At 45.3% G+C, this 26,393-nt stretch overlaps 1 protein-coding gene across 2 annotated transcripts in view; it reads left to right on the top strand.

Moving 5' to 3' along the window:
• Positions 1 to 26,393, top strand: part of LOC147124308 (spindle assembly abnormal protein 6 homolog) — an 88,010-nt gene that overhangs the window by 37,495 nt on the left and 24,122 nt on the right. For both annotated transcript variants that reach the window (XM_085984866.1, XM_085984871.1), the window contains exons 5-9: positions 537 to 708; positions 2,284 to 2,361; positions 5,241 to 5,360; positions 17,242 to 17,433; positions 21,882 to 22,076. In XM_085984866.1, coding sequence (XP_085840992.1) covers positions 537 to 708; positions 2,284 to 2,361; positions 5,241 to 5,360; positions 17,242 to 17,433; positions 21,882 to 22,076 — 757 coding nt within the window. The remainder of the gene's footprint in view (positions 1 to 536; positions 709 to 2,283; positions 2,362 to 5,240; positions 5,361 to 17,241; positions 17,434 to 21,881; positions 22,077 to 26,393) is intronic.

Below are 26,393 nucleotides of genomic sequence, written 5' to 3'. Positions count from 1 at the left end.
TTCTGTATGCTTAAATAATCTAGTGTCAACCGTGGCTCAGTGGTAGCACTCTTCCCTCTGAGTTAGAAGGTCATAGGTTCACTCCAAAGACTAGGCTGACACTTCACTGCAGTACTGAGGGAATGCTGCACTGTCGGAGGTGCATTCTTTCGGATGAGACATTAAACCGAGGCCCCGTCTGCTCTCAGGTGGACATAAAAGGTCCCATGGCATGAGTCAAAGAAGACCAGAGAAGTTCTGTGATCCTAGCCAATATTTATGCCTCAACCAACATCACTTAAACCGATTATCTGGTCATTTATCTGATCGCTGTTTGTGGGGCCTCGCTGTACACAAATTGTTTGCTACTTTCCCCTGCGTTACAACAGTGACTACACTTTATAAATACCTAACTTTAAAAGTAATTCACTGTGAAGTGCCATGGGACATCCCGAGGTTGTAAAAGGCACTATATAAATTAAAGTTATTTCTTTATTTCTAATTGTCTTCTAAAAATTCCTGATTTTAAAATTCTTCCCATTGTTGATTTTCCATAGGTTTATGCTTCAGTTGGTAACCCAGTCTCCAGCATTGGATCGCAAGTCTGCAAGCTTAGATATAATAGAAACCAATCCATTCAAGCACCTCACCCATCTCTCCTTAAAGCTGCTTCCAGGAAATGATAGCGACGTCAAGAAATATTTAGCAATTTGCCTTCAAAATGTGAAGGTTAGTTTTTATTGTCCATTTCTTATGAGAGTAATAGTCATACTCTTCTGGTTAATTGCTGCAATAATGGAATGCCCCTCTAAGCTCTGCTGTTGTAATAATCTGCTGATGTGAATTTATTAAAAGTGGTTTCTGACCACTATAGATAATTTTCTCTAATGTAGTGCTATATTATTTGTAACAAACAATACAAATGCTTTCTATTTATGCCAAAAATTCTATTTTCATTACCTTTTTTAAATTTATATTTTTTGTTGCAAATTTAGCATTTCATTCCAAGCATAGAGCTAGCTTAAGCAAACTTAGTAAAAATTCTGACAGCTCAGTTTTTTTAAGTTACATACAGATGACAAAGCAAAGAACAAGAAAGTACATTACAGTATAGTGTAACTTGGCATCAAATTGCCTTAAAACTAGAAGAATCGAGCTGATCAGTACCTCCAATCACAGCCGACTTCCACGTTACTCGGATAGCACTGCCTTCCGTATGATCTTGGAAGCTAAGCAGAGTTAGGCTTTGTTAGTGCTTGGATGGGTGAGTGGGAATACCAGGTGCAATAGGTTTTGCCGACTTAACATAGAAACATAGAAGATAGGAGCAGGAGTAGGCCATTCGGCCCCTCGAGCCTGCTCCGCCATTCAATGCGATCATGGCTGATCATCCAAATTCAGTTCCTGGTCCCTGCTTTCTCCCCATACCCCTTGACCCCTTTAGCCTTAAGAAATATATCCAACTCCTTCTTGAATATATTTGATGAATTGGCCTCTACTGCCTTCTGTGGTAGAGAATTCCACAGGTTCACCACTGGGTGAAGAAATTCCTCCTCATTTCTGTCCTAAATGGCTTACCCCTTATTTTTAGACTTCCACAGTGCTCTGATACAGCCAAATCCAGTTTGATCTCTGAAGCTAAGCAGAGTTAGGCTTGGTTATTACTTGGATGAGAGACTGCCTGGGAATACCAGGTGCTCTAGGATTTTTAAATTTTCAACTGCAATTTATCTGGCGCTGCTGCTGTCATGAATGTCAAGACTCATGCAGGAGCCGTTTTAATTAACCTGGCATCATTATTGTCCTTTTTGTTATGAATAAAGTATCTATGTACCTGAGCTATCAGATTACAGAGTATGTTGCAAAGAACCTTGGGTCCAGTTAGTCCTCCATTATTGTGGATCTCTGGCCACTGATCCAGTACAAAATGATTCATCTTTTATTGAAGAGATCAAAGTATAATTATTTTCAGAACCATACCATTTCATAGTAAACTCAGCCATTCTGAATGATCTCTGACTAAAGTAGTAAAATCATAAAGCGGAAGGGAGAAGAACCCAACTGGGGAGAAAATATGATAAAAGATGTGTGCAAGGTTGCTTCGTTCACATGTCAATACTAATTTTAATGATGTATTGCTCAATATGACAAAATGACATCCTTTTTAAAATGTTTTTTAAATGGTATTTAAATAAAGCATCAAGCTATGACTAATACTGACCATTAGCACAGCAAATTGTAATTGAGAAACCCTTTTTAATAGACAAAATACAGCTAATTTAAACCATTTCTTTCCTTTTTCAGATAGAAAATAGTTCACTACACGAAAGGTTGCATAGAACAGAAGAGGACTTAACAAAAAGATTAAGCATTACTCAACAGGTTTGTAAATAAAAAATCTTGATTGAGGCAGCATAATGGCAGCATGAACTAAAGCACCAGCGTGCATTGCTATGCATCAGAAGTGAAGGTTAGTTAGCCTGCTCCGGACCTGAGCTGCCCAGCAGTTTTCACCTTGAGGAAACATCAGTCAGGATGCCTTTACCAATGTGATGCTTCAGCACTTCCTCTTGGTCAACTAAGGGAAATGATGGAATTAGACTGGGCGTACTCAATTAATTGCAGATGCACATGTGGAGCTTTGCCTTCCCCATTTTCACAGAGATGCGAGCAGGCAGTGAAAGCACAGAGTAAACTGATCAACTCCTCTGTGACTGAGGGTGCCCCCTTGACTTTCAAACTGTTGACCATCCCATTCTTCACCATTGCTTCTTGTGGTCCACCTCCATGACCTCACTCTCGTGGTTTCCTTCCTCTTTCCCAATACGTATCTTCAAGTGGTTTCTTCTTTGTCCATGTGGTCACCTCTGCTGTGCCACAGGGTTCCACCTTTGGTTCCCTCCTAGTTGTCACGCAACCCCTCAGTGACAATATATGCAAGTAAGTGATTGGCTTCCACATGTACGCCATTAGCACCCAACTCTACTTCTCTGGTGCTAATATTGATTGGTACTGTATTATCTGACTGCCTGTCAGACATCAAGTCCTGGATGAGTTATAACTTCCAGTAGTTGTTCATTGACAAAATTATGTGATTTAATTCTCACCAGCACCTGTGTGTCTCTGGTTCCGATTCCATCAACCTCCTTGGATATTCACGTAGAAGGAATTGGTGTTGTAAAACCTCTCTACATTCTGTTTGATCCTGAGCTGAATTTTCGATCCCACAACCAGTCCATTACCAAAGCTGCCTTCTTACACCTCAATATATTGATAACTTTCACCACCGTTTCAGTTGCCTTACCCCCCACCCTCTGGAATTCACTCACTCAATATCTTGCCATAGCAGCTTGCTCACTGTTTTCAAAACCCTCCTCTTCAACTATGTATTTGTCCTCACTTGACCTTCTTTCCCTGCTCCCTAGATCTTGGTGTGTCCGTACACTATCGACTACCCTGTAAAGCACTCGGACATCTTTTGCCATGCAATAAGTGTTACAAAAGTGTAAGTTGTTGTCCTCTGGAATTCTGATCTTGCTATCTCTTTCCCGGTCTTCAAAAAACTCATTAAAAAGTTCCCGTTATCAGCCTTTTCCCAACCTCACAATTTCAGCCCCCCCCCCCCCAAATTTTTTTTTATTTCCCTTCTTGCTCAATGCCCACTTAAACATTCTTTTATGCAAAGAGCTCTAAGAGGGGGCGAAAAGAAGGCCATCATGGGAGAGGGGAAAGGCCGATCAGTGCTTGGCGAGGGGGGAGGGAAAGAAGCCATGATCAGCAGAGGGGAGGCCAAAGGCTTCTTTGAGGGACCAGAGTGGGGGAGCACTCCTGCTGACCCACGAGGTGTGCTGTAAAAGGTACTTGCCTCTTGAGCTGGCAGCTACCGCCTTCCTTTACTGCCAGGTTTCCCGACCCCTGGGAAGCGCGCGCAGCAACTGTAAAAATTTAAATCTGGCTCCCAATTGCACTGTTGGAGCCTGATTTAAATATCCTTGGCCATGAAAATGGCAGCACGTATGTATGCGGCAGGTTGGGGACGTGATCCCCATTAAAAAAAATTTAAACCCCCGCGACCCCCTCCTGCCCTTCGTGGGAGGTTAATATCGAGGGCATTGTGTTTGTGCTTCACTATTGTACACTATTTGTATGATGAGGTTTTTTGGTAAGTTTTTTTGTGCCTTTCCAATGCTTTTTAAAAAATAAATCTCTTCCAACATTGTAAGGAAATCTAGATCAGTAACTTAAATTCTACCCCATCTAAAGAGAGCTTTTCTGCTTCATCACTCTTGGCACACATTGGGACTGAATATTGAGAAATTGTTCAGCCCCATTCCGTAATTTCCCATCCACCAAAATTAGTAGACCAAGATCATGCAGTGGGATGTGCAGTTTACCAATATGCATTCTTGGCATGTACTGGAGCACCGAAAAATAGACTTGCATTTATATAGCACCTTTCACGACCTCAGGACATCCCATAGCGCTTTACAACCAATGAAGTACTTTTGAAGTGCGGCAGTCAATTTGCACACAGCATGCTCCCACAAACCGCAATGTGATAATAACCAGATAGTTTTTTTTTAAGTGATGTTGATTGAGGGATAAATATTGGCTAGGACTCCGGGGAGCACTCACTCCCCTGCTCTTCTTCGAAGTAGTGCCGTGGGATCTTTTATGTCGACCTGAGAGGGCAGACGGGACCTTAGTTTAATGTTTTCCATATTACAACAGTGACTCCACTTCAAAAAAGTACTTAATTGGCTGTAAAGCGCTTTGAGACATCCGGTGGTCGTGAAAGGTGCTATATAAATGCAAGTCTGTCTGTCTTTCTTACCCAAAGGACCGCAGCTCTGACAGTGCAGCACTCCCTCAGTACTGCACTGAAGTGTCAGCCTAGATTTCTGTGCTTAAGTCTCTGGAGTGGGACTTGAACCCACAACCTTGTGACTCCGGCGAGCGTGCTACCCACTGAGCCATGGCTGACACTTTAAATTGAACCATGAGGAAATCTTGATCTAAAGGAAATGAATCCAGCTTTTATTTTATGGACTGAGTGAAATAGATTGTTAAAGTATATATTAAGAATGTATGGATACTATATTATTTGATGTACACACAGTAAATTTCTACCTAATTTTCTGTTATCCAATTTTTATTTATAGCTGCAAAATAAGTCAAGCTTAAAAAGAGCATTTTAGTACTCTAAATTAGGGTTCTCTGTTTTGAAGAATCCGTATTTAATGTTGGATTTTCATGTTTAGACCTTGGCAGAAAAGAGTAAAGAACTGGACAGATTACGTAACGAATGGGCAACACATACAAGCTTCCTAGCAAACAAGCACAGCCAGGAAGTTACCACAGAGCGCGAGAAGGCCTTGCAGGTGAGAAAATGCACAAATTCAGTATGGGAGAGTAAAGTTGAAAGTTAACTGTAAAACTTGTTTTAATATGTGAACAACACATTAAAAGTTTAGGTAAAGAAAGAATTCGCATTTATATAGAACCTTATCACATCCCCAGAATGTTCCAGAGTAGTTTACAGTCAATGGATCACTTTTTGAAGTACAGTCACTGTTAATGGATTTCAAAACGGAAAGTGTTGCTTGACCAACCTAATTGAATTTTTTGAAGAGGTAACAGAGAGTAGACTAGGGTAATTCAGTAGATGTAATTTATCTAGATTTTTAAAAGGCCTTCGATAAGGTACCACATAATAGATTAATGAATAAGGTCAGGGAATGCAGAGTCAGAGGACAAGTAGCAGATTGGACAGCTAGCTGGCTTCAAGACAGAAAGCAGAGAGTAGGGGGGTAAAGGGTAGCTATTCACAGTGGCAGAAGGTGGGAAGTGGTGTTCCACAAGGATCAGTGCTGGGACCAATATTGTTCGCAATTTATATTAACGATTTAAATTTTGGAATCAAAAACACAATTTTTAAATTAGTAGATACCTAGTACAAAGGAAGTTGGCTGTGGTTGTTGGAGGTCATTCATCTCAATCACATGACATCACTGCAGGAGTTCCTCAGGGCAGTGTCCTAGGCCCAACCATCTTCAGCTGTTTCATCAATGACCTTCCCTCCATCATAAGGTCAGAAGTGGGGATGTTCGCTGATGATTGCACACTGTTCAGCACCATTCGAGACTCGTCAGATACTGACGCAGTCCGTGTCCATATGCAGCAAGACCTGGACAACAGTCAGACTTGGGCTGACAAGTGGCAAGTAACATTCGCACCACACAAGTGCCAGGCAATGACCATCTCCAACAAGTGAGACTAACCATCTCCCCATGACATTCAATGGCATTACCATCGCTGAATCCCCCACTGTCAACATCCTGGGGGTTACCATTGATCAGAAACTGAACTGGACCAGCCATATAAATACTGTGGCTACAAGAGCAGGCCAGAGGCTGGGAATTCTGCGGCGAGTGTCTCACCTCCTGACTTCCCCAAAGCCTTTCCACCATCTACAAGGCACAAGTCAGGAGTGTGATGGAATACTCTCCACTTGCCTGGATGAGTGCAGCTCCAACAACACTCAAGAAGCTTGACACCATTCAGGATAAAGCAGCCCGCTTGATTGGCACTCCATCCACCACCTTCAACATTCACTCCCTCCACCACCGGCGCACTGTGGCTGCAGTGTGTACCATCTACAAGATGCACTGCAGCAACTCGCCAAAGCTCCTTCAACAGCACCTTCCAAACCCGCGACCTTTACCACTTAGAAGGACAAGGGCAGCAGACGCATGGGAACATCACCACCTACAAGTTCCCCTCCAAGCCACACACCATCCTGACTTGGACCTGTATCGCCGTTCCTTCACTGTCGCTGGGCCAAAATCCTGGAACTCCTTTCCTAACAGCATTGTGGGTGTACCTACACCATATGGACTGCAGCGGTTCAAGAAGGCGGCTCACCACCATCTTCTCAAGGACAATTAGGGATGGGCACTAAATGCAGGCCTAGCCAGCGACGCCCACATCCCATCAATGAATAATGGGATGACACCAAATTTGTGGGGGGTGGTAGTCAATACTGAGGAGGACTGCAACAAATTACAAGACATTAATAAACTTTCAGAATGGGCATACAGGAAACTTTGGTTTATCTGGAGGTTGTATGTCCGGAAACCTCGATCTAACGGCAGAAATCAGCAGCCGTTTTGGTTAGGTTTTTTTTCTTCTAGCATTTTTTTTTTTTTTTTTTTTTTTTTTTTAACAGTCAGGCTCTGGAAAGTGCCTCTGTAGCTTAGCAACAGCTTCAGAGACGCTTCCAAGGTACGGGCCGAGTGTTTACAAGCTGTTGCTAAGCAACAGTGTTTGTTGTCAGATAGAGATGAAAACCTCCGTATCCTTCAACATTAGCGCTGGTCTATCCGGAAGTTTTGATAGATCGGCAGCAGCTCGGTCCCGTCGGTGCCGGATATCGCGAAGTTTCCTGTAATTGGCAAATGACATTCAGCATAGATAAATGTGATGTTTTACATTTTGGTAAGAAAGATAGCGACGTCACATTACTTGGAAAATAAGAATCTAAATGGGGTAGAAGAGCAAAGGGATCTTGAAGCACGAATCACAAAGTACAAAGTATCGACACAGGTTAACAAGGCCATAAAGGCAAACCAAGCGCTAGGGTTTATCTCTAGAGGGCTAGAATTGAAAAGTAGTGAAGTTATGCACTTGTATCGAACCTTGGTTAGACTACACTTGCAGTACTGCATACAATTCTGGTTGCCATATTATAAAAAGGATACAGCGGGTGCAGAGAAGATTTACATGGATGATACCAGAAACGTGGTGAGAAAACCAACGCGAGAGAAAAACCTACTTGACCTCGTCCTTGCCAATCTACCTGTCGCAGATGCATCTGTCCATGACAGCATTGGTATCAGTAACCACCACACAGTCATTGTGGAGACAAAGTCCCGTTTTCACACTGGGGGCACCCTCCATCGTGTTTGGTACTACCACCGTGCTAAATGGTGTAGATTCAGAACAGATCTAGCAGCTCAAAACTGGGCATCCATGAGGCACTGTGGACCATCAGCAGCAGAAGAATTGCACTCCACATCAATCTCATGGCTTGGCACTCTACGATTACCATCAAGCCAGGGGACCAACCCTGGTTCAATAAGGAGTGTTAGAAGAGCATGCCAGGAGCAGCACCAGGCGGTGCCAACCTGGGGAAACTGCAACACAGGCCTACATGCATGCTATAGACAGAGCTAAACGATCCCACAATCAACAGATCAGATCAAAGCTCTGCACTCCGGCCACATCCAATCGTGAATGGTGGTGGATCATGGAGGCTCCATGAATATTCCCATCCTCAATGATGGTGGAGCCCAGCCCGTGAGTGCAAAAGACAAAGCTGAAGTATTTGCAACCATCTTCAGCCAGAAGTGCCGAGTGGATGATCCATATCGGCCTCCTCCTGAGGTCCCCACCATCACAGAAGCCAGTCTTCAGCCAATTCGATTCATTCCACGTGATATCAAGAAACGGCTGAGCACACTGGATACAGCAAAGGCTATGGGCCCTGAAAACATCCCGGCTGTCATGCTGAAGACTTGTGCACCAGAACTAACTGTGCTTCTAGCCAAGCTGTTCCAGTACAGCTATAACACTGGCATCTATCCGACAATGCAGAAAACTGCCCGGGTATGTCCTGTTCATAAAAAGCAGGACAAATCCAATCTGGCCAATTGTCACCCCATCAATCTACTCTCAATCATCAGCAAAGTGATGGAAGGTGTCGTCAACGGTGCTATCAAGCAGCACTTAGTCACCAATAACTTGCTCACTGATGCCCAGTTTGGGCTCTGCCAGGACCACTCTGCTCCAGACCTCATTCCAGCCTTGGTTCAAACATGGACAGAAGAGCTGAATTCCAGAGGGGAGGTGAGAGTGACTGCCCTTGACATCAAGGCAGCATTTGACTGTGGCATCAAGGCGCCCTAGTAAAACTGAAGTCAATGGGAATCGGTGGGGGGGGGGGGGGGGAAACCTCCACTGGCTGGAGTCATACCTAGCTCAAAGCAAGATGGTTGTGGCGATTGAAGGTCAATCATCACAACCCCAGGGCATTGCTGTAGGAGTTCCTCAGGGCAGTGTCCTAGGCCCAACCATCTTCAGCTGCTTCATCAATGACCTTCCCTCCATCATAAGGCCAGAAGTGGGGATGTTTGCTGATGACCGCACAGTGTTCAGTGCCAATTGCAACTCCTCAGTTAATGAAGCAGTCCATGGCCGCATGCAGCAAGATCTAAATGACATTCAGACTTGGGCTGACAAGTGGCAGGTAACATTCGCGCTACACAGGTGCCAGGCATTGACTATCTCCAACAAGCGAGCATCTAACCACCATCGCTGAATCCCCCACCATCAGCATCCTGAGGGTCACCATTGACCAGAAACTTAACTGGACCAGCCACATAAATACCGTTGCAACAGGAGCAGGGCAGAGGCAGGGTATTCTGCGGCGAGTGTCTCACCACCTGACTCCCCAAAGCCTTTTAACCACCTACAAGGCACAATTCAGGAGTGTGCTGTAATACTCTCCACTTGCCTGGATGAGTGCAGCTCCAACAACCCTCGAAGCTTGACACCATCGCAGACAAAGCAGCCTGCTTGATTGGCACCCCATCCACCACCTTAAACATTCACTCCCTCCACCACCGGCGTACCGTGGCTGCAGTGTCTACCATCTTCAAGATGCACTGCAGCAACTCACCAAGGCTTCTTCGGCAGCACCTCCCAAACCCGCGACCTCTTCCACCTAGAAGGACAAGGGCAGCAGGCGCATGGGAACACCACCACCTGCAAATTCTCCTCCAAGGCACACGTCATCCTGACTTGGAAGTATATCGCCGACCCTTCATCGTCGCTGGGTCAAAATCCTGGAACTCCCTCCCTAAAAGCACTGTGGGAGTACCTTCACCACATGGACTGCAGCGGTTCAAGGAGGCGGCTCACCACCACCTTCTCAAGGGCAACTAGGGATGGGCTTTGCCAGCGACGCTCACATCCCAGGAATGAATTTTTTTTAAATGTGAGGGTATACCTATCGGGAAAGGATGTAGAGGCTGGGTCTCTTTTTCCCCTTGAAAAGAGAAGGCTGAGCAGTGACCTAATAGAGGTCTTTAAAATCATGAACAGTTTTGATAGAGTAGATACAGAGAGTGTGTTTCCACTTGTGGGGGAGAGCAAAACTGGAGGCCATCAATACAAGATAGACACCAGGAAATCAAATAGGGAATTCAGACAAAAGTTCTTTACCCAGAGAGTGGTGAGAATGTGGAACTCGCTACCACAGGGAGTGGTTGAAGCGAATAGTATAGATGCATTTAAGGGGCGGTTAGTTAAGCATATGAGGGAGAAAGGAATAGAGGGTTATGCTGATAGAGTTAAATGAGGAAAGACTGGAGGAGACTCGCAGAGCATAAACACCGGCATGGACTGGTTGGGCCGAATGGCCTGTTTCTGTGTTGTATATCCTATGTAATGTAGACAAACAGAGCAGTAACTGTGCACGCAGCAAATAAAAGAATGACCAGTCAGTTTGCTTTTGCTAGTGTTAGTCGAGGGAGGAATGTTGGCCAGGATACCCACTCTTCTTCGAATAGTGCCAAGAGATTTTTTGCGCCCACCTGAGCAGGTAAACAAAGCATTGGCTTCATATTTCATCTGAAGAACAGCACCTCTTGTAAGTGCAACATTCCTTTAGTACTGCACTAGAATGTCATCCTAGATTATGTGCTCAAGTCTGTAGTGAGGGTTGAAATCACAACCTTCCGACGCGAAGAAGTGCCACCAGCTGAGCCAAGCTGACTCATGGATACAAATGGAGCATATTGTAGAAATGCTAAAGCAAAGATTCTGCTTGGAGCATTCTGGGGGTCTGCAATCATACAATCCTGAACAGGTATCCAAAATGATAGTAAAATGCTATATATGCTGCACAGTTATGTGAACAGAAGAGGAGTCACCGTGCTACAGGGAAGAGGAAGGTCCGAAAAGCTCTGAAGAGAACATTGATAATGATCCAGAGGCTGAAGAGTTCCCATCAGTACTAGAAATATAGGAAGGAAGACAAATCCAGTAACTAATAGTAAACCAATTTCAAATAAAAGTCAGCATTGCTAAATACATGTTCCCAATGAACTTGTCCACCAAAGGCCATACACAGTAATATCTCAGTCAGAATGCACGCATATTCATTCATCTGCTACAGAAAAATACCCCAGTACAGATGAACTCTACGAAGTTAAAATCCAATTTCAATCTCTTATTACGCTAACATTGCTTGCTGTGTTGATGTTTTTCACCTGTGGCAGTGTATGGTGATTGTCATAGTCACAGAGTTATACAGCACAGAAAGAGGCCCTTCGGCCCATCGTGTCTGTGCCGGCCATCAAGCCCTATCTATTCTAATCCCTATTCTGCTGCCTAATTTAGTGCTCCTTTTAGGTGCTATCCCAGTGGTGGGTGGGTGGGGGGGGGAGGTGACATTTGGCTGTGTGCTAGATGTTACTGAGTGTTTCCTGGGACAGAAGTGGCTCTCTACCTTTTCCTGCAGTGTGATAAATGTAACTTTTGTGTCTCATCCTCCTGTTCTTCTGCTGTGATGGCTGGTTATCCTCTCTTCGGCTCTGCATGGGTCATTTGAGTGGGACAGCTAAATGTGGAACCACTCGATGAGATACAGTTCCCTCATCTGTGCCTACTCATGCCATGCCCCTGCTGCTGGGCACTCCTCAACATGCCCTGTGGCCTGCTTGGGCTCAGACTGCAGGATGTTGAAGCTTGATGTTGGGGTACTGTTTAGTGGTTTATCCAGCATGGTGAATAAAGGCAGGAAAGACTCTGACATTGGAGCATCAGTTAATACATTTCCATAGCTGCACATAGGGTTTCGGTTAAGGGGAGGCAACCCTAAAGATATCCCTAAATATGACCCTAGAGGTGCCACAAGTTCCAAGGTGGACATCAGTTCTGTAAAACGTTCAAACATCACAGCACAAATATGGGTAGTAGCTTCATCCACTTTGCAGAGTGCTTTGCCCACTTTCAAGTGACTATGAATTGACCGTGCTTAGAAAGCAACGTTCTTTCATATGCAGGTCATAGATGGCACAGGCCCAGGAACTCTGAGCTGAGGGTGGCCTGGAACTAGCCCTCTGGCTCTTCCTGCTTCTCTACTGCTGCCTGCACATGCTCATCCTCACTCGTGCAGTGATTTTTTACTTAATTCTCTGTTTTAAGTCTGATTGCAATGCCCTGGTGAATCCTGTGCTGAGGCTTGCAGGTGGAAAGAGTACCATTGTGTGCTGTGAGGTGATAGAGTCCAGCTTCTTGCAGCTTGTAATTACTCAGGATACCTAATACATCGTACAATTATATCAATAGCACAGCTCTTTGAAATAAATGTAACTTTCCGAGACAGACCGTGCTACGATGTTGTGCTGCTGCTAAGTTTGACTGACCGATTACCCGAGTGTGTGAAAGTTTAGGGGGGAAGAAGAAAAGGCAGCATAATGAGTACTTGCTTAGAGATGTGGGATGCCGTCTTCCATGAACCACTCCAAAGGGCTGCACCTATTTGTGCCAACAATTTGAAGGGGCATTTCTTTCAAGTTGGTTCAGAGCTTCAGGCTGTGAACTGCCACCAGTTGCTTGCCTCTGCTTCTGTTATGAGCTATTTCTTGTAGTGCCTTAAGTTTGAAGATACCTGATTGCTATGCAAACTGATGCCCTTCCTCGCCGCCCTTGCAGAACTTGTGTCAGTAAGCATACAGAATGCATATAGCTGTTCCAGTAACATTATTGAGCATATATTTTGTGATCATTGGAAGGTTTCCTTGGAAGTTGGAAGGTGTGCAATAATGAATATGGGTGGCCTTGTGATTATGCAAGAAAGCCTAAAAGACACTCAAATCATCACGCATTCCAAAGTGCAGCTGCATTTGGAAAAATCTCCGCCTGGACCGGAGGGCTCCTGGGAGGCGCAGAGTTCCGTTGCTGTGCCTCTTCAAACAGCTGGTGTGCAGGGCACGTGTATTTCAGGGGCGCAGGTAGTTTGCAGCGTCCCTGGGATCACCTGGGCCATGGAGAGCCAATCGGAGCAGGGAATCTCCATTCATAGGTTTGATAGGAAGACCTGTCAAATCTATGAATGGAGATCACCCTCAAAACAAGTAAAACTTCAAATAATTTTTTTTTAAAAATCACATTTTTAAAATGACTATAAATTACATAAATTAACTATTTTAAACAATTTAAATTTTTGAAAAAAATAAAGTTTTTAACGGGGCTAAAAATAAACTTACTTTTTAAAGTATTTTTAAATGATAAATCAGTGGAAAATAATTTTTTTTTTTTTTTTACTTCAACTTTTAGCCTGGTAAAAGCAGGCCTGTGCCTGCTTTTACAGGCACAAGAATTGTAAGTGTTTTTTGCGGGCGGAGGAGCTCCAAAAAACTGAACTCTCCACCTGCAGAAGCCCTGCTCCAGTGCAGGAGTCCGATCTGTCAAGAGCTTTCTTGACAGATCGGAAATGCCGGTTTCCAGTGCATGCGCAGTGCATGCCTGAAACCGGCATTTCCGATGTCCCTACGGGTGAGTACAAACGTGTACTCACCCGTAGGGACCGGAATTTCTGCCATTGTGTTTTGCAACCATGCCGTAGCATTACACTTGAAGCAGCTACTTTTAGGGTACACTTTTCAGCAAACTTTCTCAATGTGTTGAACTTCTTTCGCATCTGTGCCAATGACCTTGCATACAATATGGTGTCCCGTTCTTCTCCGACAGTCCAGATAGCAGAATTCAGAGGAGGTGTGGTAATCCTTCCTTGCTGCATTTCCCTCAGCATTATTACTTGGTTGATCTTGGTAAAGGGTGCAGTCCTCCATCCTCTCTGGCAGTACCTCAGCTTTTGCTTGCTACTAACTTGCCCTCCTGGAATCATCGTTGTCTTTTCAAAGCGCAGAAGCAACTCTAGATCTGTGAATACCCTGCCAATGTGGCCGGAACACTCCCAGTACTTGGCTCATTAAGAAATTAAGTGGGTAGGATGCAGGTTAAATTGTGCCAAGTCTGTGGAAGGACTGAAAAGAGGCGGAATGTATTGAGTGGGCTGTCTCGGGTTGGTGTTGCTCCTCCCTCTTGTAAGCCATCGGGGGAACTTTTCCCTTTATCTGCTCTTTCCCCATCATCCCCAATTCCATCCTAATTATGTATAATTGCAAGTTGTTGCTGTTGTTGACATGGAATGTTGTTTGAGTTCTGAGTTTTTTTGACCTATTGTAAAAGTAGTAATTTGAGTAACAGTAATTCTGATTTCAAGCGGTGTCCTTTTTTTGTCAGGGAGAGTAACAATGGACGGCTAAAATGCATAGTATTTTTTAGGACAGTTCTTAGTTTAAAAAAAAACCCAATTACATTCAAAGACGGTAATATATTACCAGAATTTTGGGATTGTACTTGTGTTTTTGTCTTTCCTTTCTGAACTATACAAAAGTTATTTTTTTCCCCTATAGCACAAAATTATATAGATAATTTCACACAAATTTAAATCATTCAAAATAGCTTAGATGCTATGAGGACTGTCGATTTCTATGGCAGGATAAGCTAGATGGTCCAAAGAGCCTCCCTGTATTTGTCTTTGTGATTCATAAGTATGTAACTGAACCGACCAGGGGGCAAGCAACCTTGGATCTGGTCCTGTGATCTGGTCCTAGTAAAGGATCCCCTTGGAATGAGTGACCATAACATGGTTGAATTCCATATTCAATTAGAGGGTGAGAAGGTTGGATCTCAAACAAGCGTGCTAAGCTTGAATAAAGGAGACTATGAAGGTATGAGAGCGGAATTGAGTAGAGTGGATTGGGAAAATAGATTAAAGGGTAAGGCGATACATGACCAGTGGTGTACATTTAAGGAGTTATTTTACAACTTCCAAAAAAAATATATTCCACTGAGAAGAAAAGGGTGTAAAAGAAAAGACAGCCATCCGTGGCTAAGTAAAGAAATTAAGGATAGTATTCGACTAAAAACAAGGGCATATAAGGTAGCCAAATCTAGTGGGAGGATAGAGGATTGGGAAAACTTTAAAAGACAGCAAAAAATAACAAAAAGATTGATTAAGAAAGGGAAGATAGATTATGAAAGTAAATTAGCAAAAAATATAAAAACAGATAGTAAGAGTTTTTATAGTTATATAAAAAGAAAAAGGGTGGCTAAAGTAAATGTTGGTCCCTTAGAGGATGAGACTGGGAAATTAATGGTGGGAAATATGGAGATGGCAAAAACACTGAATGAATATTTTACATCAGTCTTTACAGTAGAGGACACTAAGAATATCCCAACACTGGACAAACAGGGGGCTAAAGGGGGGGGGGGGGAGGAGCTAAACACGATCAAAATCACTAAGGAAGTGGTACTCGGTAAATAATGGGACTCAAGGCAGATAAATCACCTGGACCTGATGGCTTACATCCTAGGGTCTTGAGGGAAGTGGCGGTAGGGATTGTGGATGCATTGGTAATAATTTTCCAAAACTCCCTGGACTCGGCAAAGGTCCCGGCAGACTGGAAAACTGCGAATGTAACACCCTTATTTAAAAAGGGCAGTAGACAGAAGGCTGGAAACTATAGACCGGTTAGCCTAACATCTGTGGTAGGTAAAATTTTGGAGTCCATTATTAAGGAGACAGTAACGGGACATTTGGATAATCATAATTTAATAGGACAAAGTCAGCATGGTTTTATGAAGGGGAAGTCATGTTTGACAAATTTGCTGGAGTTCTTTGAGGAAGTAACGTATAGGGTGGATAAAGGGGAACCAGTGGACGTAGTGTATTTAGACTTCCAAAAGGCATTTGACAAGGTGCCACACAAGATTATTGCTTAAGATAAAAAATCACGGGATTGGGGGTAATATTCTGGCATGGATAGAGGATTGGCTATCTAACAGAAGGCAGAGAGTTGGGATAAATGGTTCATTCTCAGACTGGCAATCAGTAACTAGTGGTGTTCCGCAGGGGTCAGTGCTGGGTCCCCAACTCTTTACAATCTATATTAACGATTTGGAGGAGGGGACTGAGTGTAACATATCAAAGTTTGCAGATGATACTAAGATGAGAGGGAAAGTAGTGAGTGAGGAGGACATAAAAAACCTGCAAGGGGACATCGACAGGCTAAGTAAGTGGGCAGAGATTTGGCAGATGGAATACAATACTGGAAAGTGTGAGGTTATGCACTTTGGCAGGAAAAATCGTAGAGCAAGTTATCTTAATGGCAAGAAACTGGAAAGTACTGAAGTACAAAGGGATCTGGGGGTCCTGGTGCACGAAACTGAAAAGGTTAGTATGCAGGTGCAGCAAGTGATTAAGAAGGCCAATGGAATGTTGGCTTTCATTGCTAGGGGGATAGAATATAAAAATAGGGAGGTATTGCTTCAGTTGTACAAGGTATTGGTGAGACCGCACCTGGAATACTGCGTACAGTTTTGGTGTCCATACTTAAGAAAGGACATACTTGCTCTCGAGTCAGTACAAAGAAGGTTCACTCGGTTAATCCCGGGGATGAGGGGATGGTCATATGAGGAGAGGTTGAGTAGATTGGGACTCTACTCATTGGAGTTCAGAAGAATGAGAGGCGATCTTATTGAAACATATAAGATTGTGAAGGGGTTGGATCGGGTGGATGCGGGGAAGATGTTCCCGATGATGGGTGAAACTAGAACTAGGGGGCATAGTCTTAGAATAAGGGGCTGCTCTTTCAAAACTGAGATGAGGAGGAACTACTTCACTCAGAGGGTGGTAGGTCCATGGAATATGCTGCCCCAAAAAGCTGTAGAAGCTACATCATTACATAAATTTAAAACAGAAATAGACAGTTTCCTAGAAGTAAAGGGAATTAAGGGTTACGGGGAGCGGGCAGGAATTTGGACATGAGTCTAGGTTCGGATCGGTCATGGCCCTGTGGGTAGCGGAGCGGGCCCAGGGGCCATGTAGCCTGATCCTGCTCCTATTTCGTGTGTCTAATTCTGTTCGATTCAGGAGGTGGTTCTGTGATAGTGGATTGGCGGTTAGGATCAGATCAGCCATGATCTTATTGAATGGCGGAGCCGGCTCGAGGGGCCGATTGGCCTACTCCTGCTCCTATTTCTTATGTTCTTATGAACTGTGTCTTGTGTTGTTCTCTCCACACTCCAGCCCTCACTGATGCTGACTTTTTTTACCCCTCTTCCTAGGCTCAAACACAGTACCACCACCAATGGGAGCAGCAGAAGAAGGAGACAGAGGCAGCACACAGTCAAATAGTACAGCACTTGGAAAGCAGGCTAGCTGAACTGGAAGCTGTCAACAAGGATCTCACCGAGAGGAAATACAAATCTGAATCTTCAATACGAGAGTTGAAAGCCAAAGTATCTGGCATGGAAGAGGTTGGCAAAACCTTTTTAATAGTTTTAGGTTTTATATGTGATTGTATTCTCGGGGAAAAATTCAGTTGTTTGCGCCTCCCGTTAGCACCTTAAGAGGGCGCTAATGGGGCGCAAAGCAACTAGTGCCCGGGCGCGGCGATATCTGCGCCTCTCGCAAAATTGACCAGACATTTTGCGGCGGCACTAAACAATACCGCCCCGATCTCCGCACGCAGATCTTGACGTCATTCGCGCGTGCAACGCCCTTGTGGCACCCCGGAACGGATATTGAGTGGCGCCCCCCTCCTTTCCGCCTGGCGCAAGCAACGACCGGTAGACTGGAACGTTTCCCAGTCGCTGTGGAGCTGGGGGGGATGCTATTTAAAAGCGGCCTCTTCCTGGCTTTTTCTGTGGTAGACATTTTTGCACCACTCGTTCTGACAGAGAGAGAGAAGGAGAGACTTATGCATAGTCAATACTGTGTGAAGTAGTTTTGGCTACTGAGCATCACTTTGCAGGTACTTTGGTTTTTGACCTTCATTACTTTGATTGCCAAGAGACTATGGGGGCTGCACTGATTGGGGGCGTCGTCCTGTGCCTGCAGATTCGGAGGCAACAGAGACGCAGAGAGAGAGTGGCAATCATGGCCAGACGGAGGAGGGCCAACAGGCCTCTGTACAGAAGACCTTACCCTTCCAGGGTATTTTGCCAACAATTCTCCTACATTAATATGTCTGAGGAGCAGTGTTTGCGATGGCTGCGCTTCAGCAAGGAGGTGGTCACTGAGCTTTGCCACTTGCTGCAGCCAGATCTGCAGCCTCTACTGAGGACCAGGACGTCTCTGTCGGTGGCAGTGAAGATCACAGTGGCTCTGAACTTCTATGCCACCGGTTCCTTTCAAGCAGCTACTGGGGACATCGCCAATATCTCCCAGTTCGCGGTCCATTGCTGCATCCGTCAGGTCACAAATGCCCTGTATAAAAGGAGACGACAGTAGATCGCTTTCCTAATGACCCGGGCCAAACCGCATGAACGCGCATTGGGCTTTGCGAGGATAACGGGCTTCCCCATGGTGCAGGGCGCCATTGACTGCACGCATGTGGCATTGCGTGCACCGCATGAGAATGCAGAGGATTTCTGCAACCAAAAGGGATTCCACTCCTTAAATGTCCAGTTGGTCTGTGACCACAGACAGCTGATACTCGCTGTCAATGCCCGCTATCCTGGCAGTAGCCATGATGCATTATCCTGCTCCAGACTACTGTGGCAGAACTTTTCCAGGCACCACATCACCCAAGTGGTTGGCTTCTCGGGCGGGGGGAAAGGGATATCCACTGTGCACCTGGCTGATGACGCCGCTCCGTACCCCCAACACCCCTGCTGAGCTGCGGTACGACGAGAGCCATCTTGATACCAAGAACATCGTTGAGCACACAATCGGCGTGCTCAAGCAACGGTTCCGCTGTCTGGACCACTCAGGAGGAGCCCTGCAGTACTCGCCTGAGCGAGTCTCCCTCTTCATAGTTGTGTGCTGCATAACCTGGCAATCATCAGGACCCAGCCAATGCCACCAGGCTTTGGAGCACCACCAGAGGAGGAGGAGGAGGAGGATGATCATCAGCAGCACCAAGGCGGGAGGGAGGCCCACAATGTTGAAACTGGAAGGGCCGTCCGTCCGTCAACGGCTGATAGCAAGCCGCTTCTAGGCCCCTGCTGAGGAAATGGCTTCTGCCATTGAGAACAACATGAATGAAACCAACCCGCAACCCCTAAGCCGGCCAAGGCAGGAGTGATTCCAAAGACCAAACATGTACATTTTGAATACAAAAACTTATTTATTTTACAAACTCTGTGTGTCATTTCCTCATGACAAACTAATAGAAAGAAACACAAAAAAACAGTCGTTAACATAACTGGTTCTCACAACCTGGAGATAATGTCCAAAACACTAAACAAAAGTTTGACCACGAATCTCTGCCTTTAATAAAAAATTGACCAACATTTTGTCACACCTCCTACTTTTTGCCCTTCGAGGGTGATCTCCTTCCCTTGCGCACTTCGCCCCCTGCCCCCCCCCCCCCCCCTCTTCCCACCCTACTACTCCTCCATAATGGGACCCCAGTGGCTGCAGCAAGGCTGCTGATTGTCACAACCTGAGACTGCAGATGCCCTTGAACGACGGCCTCGACCAGCTCTGGGCCTGGATGGCCCGGCTGCAGACTGCACCAACTCTGCATGAGCGGCAGCAGTCTGGCCTACAGGCGGTGGCAAGTGCAATGGAGAAGTGACGGTGGTGGCAGCAGGAATGCTGTCATCTTGAGAGACGACAGCAACTCCCTGCTCGACTGCCACACTGGCACTCCCACGGGGCAGCACTTCAGCATCCGGAGCAATCTGCTGCAGCACAGATTGCTGGCCTGCTGTGGCGCGGTGAGAGCCCCGGGGAAATGTGTCCGAACCAGCGAGGATGGCAGCAGTCAGTGCTGGCGTGGTCTCAATCTGAGTAAGCACGAGAGCAGTCTGAGATGGGGTCATGGCAGCCAGTGACTGAATTGCAGCACTAAGCATTTGCGTGGCATCCGCCTGTGCTACAGCGAAATGCTCCACACTCCTTGCCAGTGATTCAATGCATTCGGGCACCCTTCCCACTGCACCCATGAGCTCAGTGTGCATGTCCACGGCCTGGGTATTCATTTCAGCGATGAGCCGCTCCTCCTCTGCGTCCAGTGCAGCAGGACTCGCTGGCATACTCTCCCTCCGGGGAGAAGGCCCCAGAGCTTCCCTATCCCCCATCGCATTGCTGCAGCCCGCTGGGTCCTGGAGCTTCACCCTCATCAGACTATTTCCCCCCTGCTCCCCTCCAGGGGAGGCGTATTCCCAGTGTGGGCATGGGCTTCCTCGGGAGAGGGTGGCGCTGATGCTCTGGCTTCATCTTCCTCCTCGCCTGCTGCTTCACTCCCACTGGCAACTTGAGGGCCTGTCTCCTCAGCTGGTGAATCACCATCTGAAAGCAGGGAGGTACAAGAGTGGCTTTAGCGTGAGGACAGGGGGCAGTAAGGGAGGAATGAGTGCAGTGATTTAGTAAGTTGGATTGAAAGTGTCAAAGGCTGGTGTTGTGAGGGACAAGTGGAAGGAGAGAGGACAAAATGATGACTTTACCATTGCTGTCCAGAACGGGGTCGGCCTCTCCAGGGGCGACTGGACCAATCACCCGGTTTGCCACAATCCTGTGGATGCGTGCCTCAAGATCGCTGAGGGGTTGCAGCTGAGGCCACTCTCCACCGGTCTGTTGCTGCTGTCTCCTGTTATGAGATAGCTTGGCCTGCAAGAAAAAGGACGGCGTCCGAGTAAATATACAGCCATGGTCTTGCCTGATGTGCCTCCCATAATTGAATAGCCCTTACTGCATGCAAAGTGTGGAATGTGCGTGTGTGTTTCATGAGAGGGACATAGGTGTTGGATGAGTATTGGGCATTGGGGTTTTAAGACCCTCTGGCCATAGTGAGGTTGAGATGGAGGGATGGAGAGGTATTGAAAAAAAGCCACTTACCCTGATGACCCGAGTGAAGTCGTTGAACTTTTTTCGACATTGAGTATGGGCCCTGGGCACCATGCTCGTGGAGGAGACACTCTGAGCCACCTCCCTCCACACTCTTCTGTACTCGCATGGCAAAGGCCTCCTGCCACACTCTGGGTACAGTATTGATCATCTGCGCTCCACCGCGCCAACCAGAGCCTCCAAGGCCCGCTCGCTGAAGCAACGAGCTTGTTCTCTCACTCTCTCCATAGTTCTTGACTGGAAGATTTAGTCACAGGTCTCTCCAGGCCGAGATTCAAGGCTCCACTGAGCAGGGTGTGGCTGGAGAGCAAGATCGACCCTCCCCTTTAAGAACTGTCCGGCGCCAGTGTGTCTGTGTTCCATCGCTAACTGACAGCATCTGCGCTGCGCCCGCGCTCTAAGTTAGCGCCTCGCTCCTCGGCCTTTGCGCCTTAAGACAGGTGTGTAGCGCCTGATTTAGCACTCCAATCAACTCCACGGGCGATGAAAGCCAAGTTTGCTGTCGGAGGCGAGAATTAGCGCCAGGCGCTAAACATTATGCACGGCCGATAATGGCGCCCCAAATGTGGCGATACTGAATTATTCCCCCTCCATGTTTACAATTTTTTAAAGAAGAAAACCATACGGTAACACAATTACTTTACAAAACTATTGCTGTTACGATCACGGCTCTTAATAGTTAAATAAAGCAGCTGCCCAATGGCACTGCAATGTAACAATGAGCCATATTGACTAGGTTTGTCCCGATTTGATCCTTGGTCTATACTAAGTTAAATGAGATATATATATATATATCTCTCTCTATCTATCTATCTATCTCTATCTCTGCTAAATTGTTCATTGTTAGTATTTTATTCCTGTTTAAAATGAAAATTTCATTTTATATGCCCCTTTGTTGTGTGGTATCTAGGAGTGTCAAAGATCAAAACAGGAAGTCCTCTCACTGAGGAGAGAAAACTCCACACTAGATGCAGAGTGCCATGAAAAAGAGAAACTACTGAATCAGCTGCGAACAAGGACTGCTGTCCTGGAACAGGAAGTCAAAGATAAAGAGCAAGTGGTTACAAGGACAACAGAAGTCTTTGAAAGTACGCAGGAACACAAGGTATTGAAAGTCACATGAAATCTGTTGAAGTTTTCAGTTGCTTAATCAAGTAGAGCAGAGATGCACAGTTAAGCTGTAATGAGGTATACTGCACGATACATCCGAGCCTATTTAGGACCCTTAACCATTCTGCACTACAACAATGTTGAAATGCAACTCTGGTGCACAAGTGACATGAAGAAAAAATGTCCACTTTTATACTACTGACAGATAAGAACATAAGAAATAGGAGCAGGAGTAGGCCAATCGACCCCTCGAGCCTGCTCCACCATTCAATCAGATCATGGCTGATCTGATCCTAACCTCAAATCTTCTATCACTCTCCATCCACCCGAACCCATGTGATCTCTCGGGAGAGGCGAAAAACCAGATAAAAAACCCAATGGCCAATTTGGGAGAAAAAATCTGGGAAATTCCTCTCCGACCCATCTAGGCGATCGAAACTCGTCCAGGAGATCACTCTGTCCCTATATTTTCTACAGTACTTACCTTCTGTAAAGGCGATCTCCACCCCAGCCAGGAACAGGAATAAAACCATCTCCTGAAGTCTAACACAGAATTAGAACACAGTAGGAGCAGAACCAGGCTACACGGCCCCTGGGCCCACTCCACTACCCACAGGGCCATGACCATTCCGAACCTAGACTCATGTCCAATTTCCTGCCCGCTCCCCGTAACCCTTAATTCCCTTTACTTCTAGGAAACTATCTATTTCTGTTTTAAATTTATTTAATGTAGCTTCCACAGCTTTCTGGGGCAGCAAATTCCACAAACCTACCACCCTCTGAGTGAAGAAGTTTCTCCTCATCTCAGTTTTGAAAGAGCAGCCCCTTATTCTAAGATTATGCCCCCTAGTTCTAGTTTCACCCATCATTGGGAACATCCTCACCGCATCCACCCGATCAAGCCCCTTCACAATCTTATATGTTTCAATAAGATCGCCTCTCATTCTTCTGAACTCCAATGAGTAGAGTCCCAATCTACTCAACCTCTCCTCATATGACCACCCCCTCATCCCCAGGATTAACCGAGTGAACCTTCTTTGTACTGACTCGAGAGCAAGTATGTCTTTTCTTAAGTATGGACACCAAAACTGTATGCAGTATTCCAGGTGTGGTCTCACCAATACCTTGTACAACTGCAGCAATAATTCCCTGTTTTTATATTCTATCCCCCTAGCAATAAAAGCCAACATTCCATTGGCCTTCTTGATCACTTGCTGCACTTGCAAACTAACTTTTTGAGTTTCGTGCACCAGGACCCCCAGATCCCTTTGTACTACAGTACTTTCCAGTTTCTTGCCATTAAGATAATAACTTGCTCTATGATTTTTTCCTGCCAAAGTGCATAACCTCACACTTTCCAGTATTATATTCCATCTGCCAAATCTCTGCCCACTTACTTAGCCTGTCTATGTCCCTTTGCAGGTTTTTTTATGTCCTCCTCACTCACTACTTTCCATCCCATCTTTGTATCATCTGCAAACTTTGATATGTTACACTCGGTCCCCTCCTCCAAATCGTTAATATAGATTGTAAAGAGTTGGGGACCCAGCACTGACCCCTGCGGAACACCACTAGTTGCCAGTCTGAGAACGAACCATTTATCCCAACTCTCTGCTTTCTGTTAGAGAGCCAATCCTCCACCCACGCCAGAATATTACCCCCAATCCCGTGATTTTTTATCTTGAGCAATAATCTTTTGTGTGGCACCTTGTCAAATGCCTTTTGGAAGTCTAAATACACTACGTCCACTGGTTCCCCTTTATCCACCCTGTATGTTACTTCCTCAAAGAACTCAAGCAAATTTGTCAAACATGACTTCCCCTTCATGAAACCATGCTGAGTTTGTCTGATTAAATTATGTTTATCCAAATGTCCCGTTACTGTCTCCTTAATAATGGACTCTAACATTTTACCAACCACAGATGTTAGTCCAGCAGGTCTATAGTTTCCAGCCTTCTGCCTACTACCCTTTTTAAATAAGGGTGTTACATTAGCAGTTTTCCAATCTGCCGGGACCTTTGCTGAGTCCAGGGAGTTTTGGAAAATTATTACCAATGCATCCACAATCCCTACTGCCACTTCCCTTAAGACCCTAGGATGCAAGCCATCAGGTCCAGGGGATTTATCCGCCTTGAGTCCCATTATTTTACCAAGTACCACTTCCTTAGTGATTTTAATCGTATTTAGCTCCTTCCCCCCTAGAGCCCCCTGTTTGTCCAGTGTTGGATATTCTTAGTGTCCTCTACTGTAAAGACTGATACAAAATAATTGTTCAGCGTTTTTGCCATCTCCATGTTTCCCACCATTAATTTCCTGGTCTCATCCTCTAAGGGACCAACATTTACTTTAGCCACCCTTTTTCTTTTTATATAACTATAGAAACTTTTGCTATCTGTTTTTATATTTTTTGCTAATTTACTTTCATAATCTATCTTCCCTTTCTTAATCAATCTTTTAGTTATTTTTTGCTGTCTTTTAAAGACTTCCCAATCTTCTATCCTCCCACTAGATTTTACTACCTTATATGCCCTTCTTTTTAGTCGGATACTATCCTTAATTACTTTACTTAGCCACGGATGGCTATCTTTTCTTTTACACCCTTTTTTCCTCAGTGGAATATATTTTTTTTAGAAGTTGTAAAATAACTCCTTAAATGTACACCACTAATCATGTACCGTCTTACCCTTTAATCTATTTTCCCAGTCCACTCTAATCAATTCCGCTCTCATACCTTCATAGTCTCCTTTATTCAAGCTTAGCACGCTTGTTTGAGATCCAACCTTCTCACCCTCTAATTGAATATGGAATTCAACCATGTTATGGTCACTCATTCCAAGGGGATCCTTTACTAGGACATTTTTAATTAATCCTGTCTCATTACACAGGACCAGATCTAAGGTTGCTTGCCCCCTGGTCGGTTCAGTTACATACTGCTCAAGAAACCCATCCCTAATACACTCAATGAACTCATCCTCAAGGCTGCTCTGCCCAATTTGATTTGTCCAGTTAATATGATAATTAAAATCCCCCATAATTATAGCTGTTCCCTTTATTACAAGCCTCAACTATTTCCTGACTAATACTCCGTCCAACAGAGTTGCAACTGTTCGGAGGCCTATAGACTACGCCCACTAGTGTTTTTTTCCCCTTATTATTCCTTATCTCCACCCAAACTGTTTCACTATCCTGCTCCTTTGACCCAATATCATTTCTCTATTATAGTGATTCCTTCCTTTATTAACATAGCCACCCCACCTCCCCTCCCTTCCTGCCTGTCCTTCCTGATTGTTAAATAACCTGGTATGTTTAATTCCCAGTCATGGTCACCCTGCAGCCATGTTTCTGTAATGGCCACAAGATCATACCCATATGTCGTTATTTGTGCCGTTCACTCATTCATTTTGTTACGAATGCTACGTGCATTCATATAAAGAACTTTCAAATATGTTTTGTAACACTTAGTTCCTGTTTTTTCCCCTTTTAGTACTTTACTTTTTACTCCATACCTTCTGTCCCTTCCTGACACGTTCTGTTTTTTAATTCCCCCACTGCTACCTAAGTCTGTGACCTTCTCCATTGTCATTTCTATTATTTGCTCTCTAGAAACCTCCCCCCCCACTAATTAGTTTAAAGCCCTCTCTACAGCCCTAGTTATATGATTCGCCAGGACTCTAGTCCCAGCACTGGCCAAGTGGAGTCCGTCCCAACAGAACAGCTCCCTCCTGTCCCAGTACTGGTGCCAGTGTCCCAAGAAGCAAAACCCATTTCTCCCACACCAGTCTTTGAGCCACGCATTTAACTCTTTAATTTTATTTATCCTAGCCAAATTTGCTCGTGGCTCAGGTAATAACCCAGAGATTATTACCCTTGAGGTTCTGTTTTTTAATTTGACCCCTAGCTGCTCATACTCTTTTAACAGAACCGTCTTCCTTGTCCTATCTACGTCGTTTGTACCAACATGGACCACGACAACTGGATCCTCTTTCCCCCCCTCCCCCCTCCCCCCCCCCCCCACTCCAAGTTTCTTTCCAGCCCAGAAGAGATGTCCTTAACCCTGGCACCGGGCAGGCAACACAGCCTTTGGGACTCCCGCTCTTGACTGCAGAGAACCCTATCTATCCCCCTAATGATACTATCCCCTACCACTACAACATTTCTTTTTACTCCCTCCACTTGAATGGCCCCCTGTACCATGGTGCTGTGGCCAGGTTGCTCATCCTCCCTGCAGTCCCCGCTCCCGCCCTCACGGAGTAAGAACCTCAATCCTGCTTGACAAGAGCAAGGGCTGCGGCTCCATCAACACTGCCTCCTG

Source organism: Somniosus microcephalus, chromosome 1 (assembly GCF_052327205.1).
Source record: "Somniosus microcephalus isolate GS21.2 chromosome 1, FLI_Smic_1.0, whole genome shotgun sequence".
Classification (NCBI taxonomy): domain Eukaryota; kingdom Metazoa; phylum Chordata; class Chondrichthyes; order Squaliformes; family Somniosidae; genus Somniosus; species Somniosus microcephalus.
Note: the sequence above shows the minus strand (reverse complement) of the source record. Positions and strands in the feature narration are given on the sequence as shown.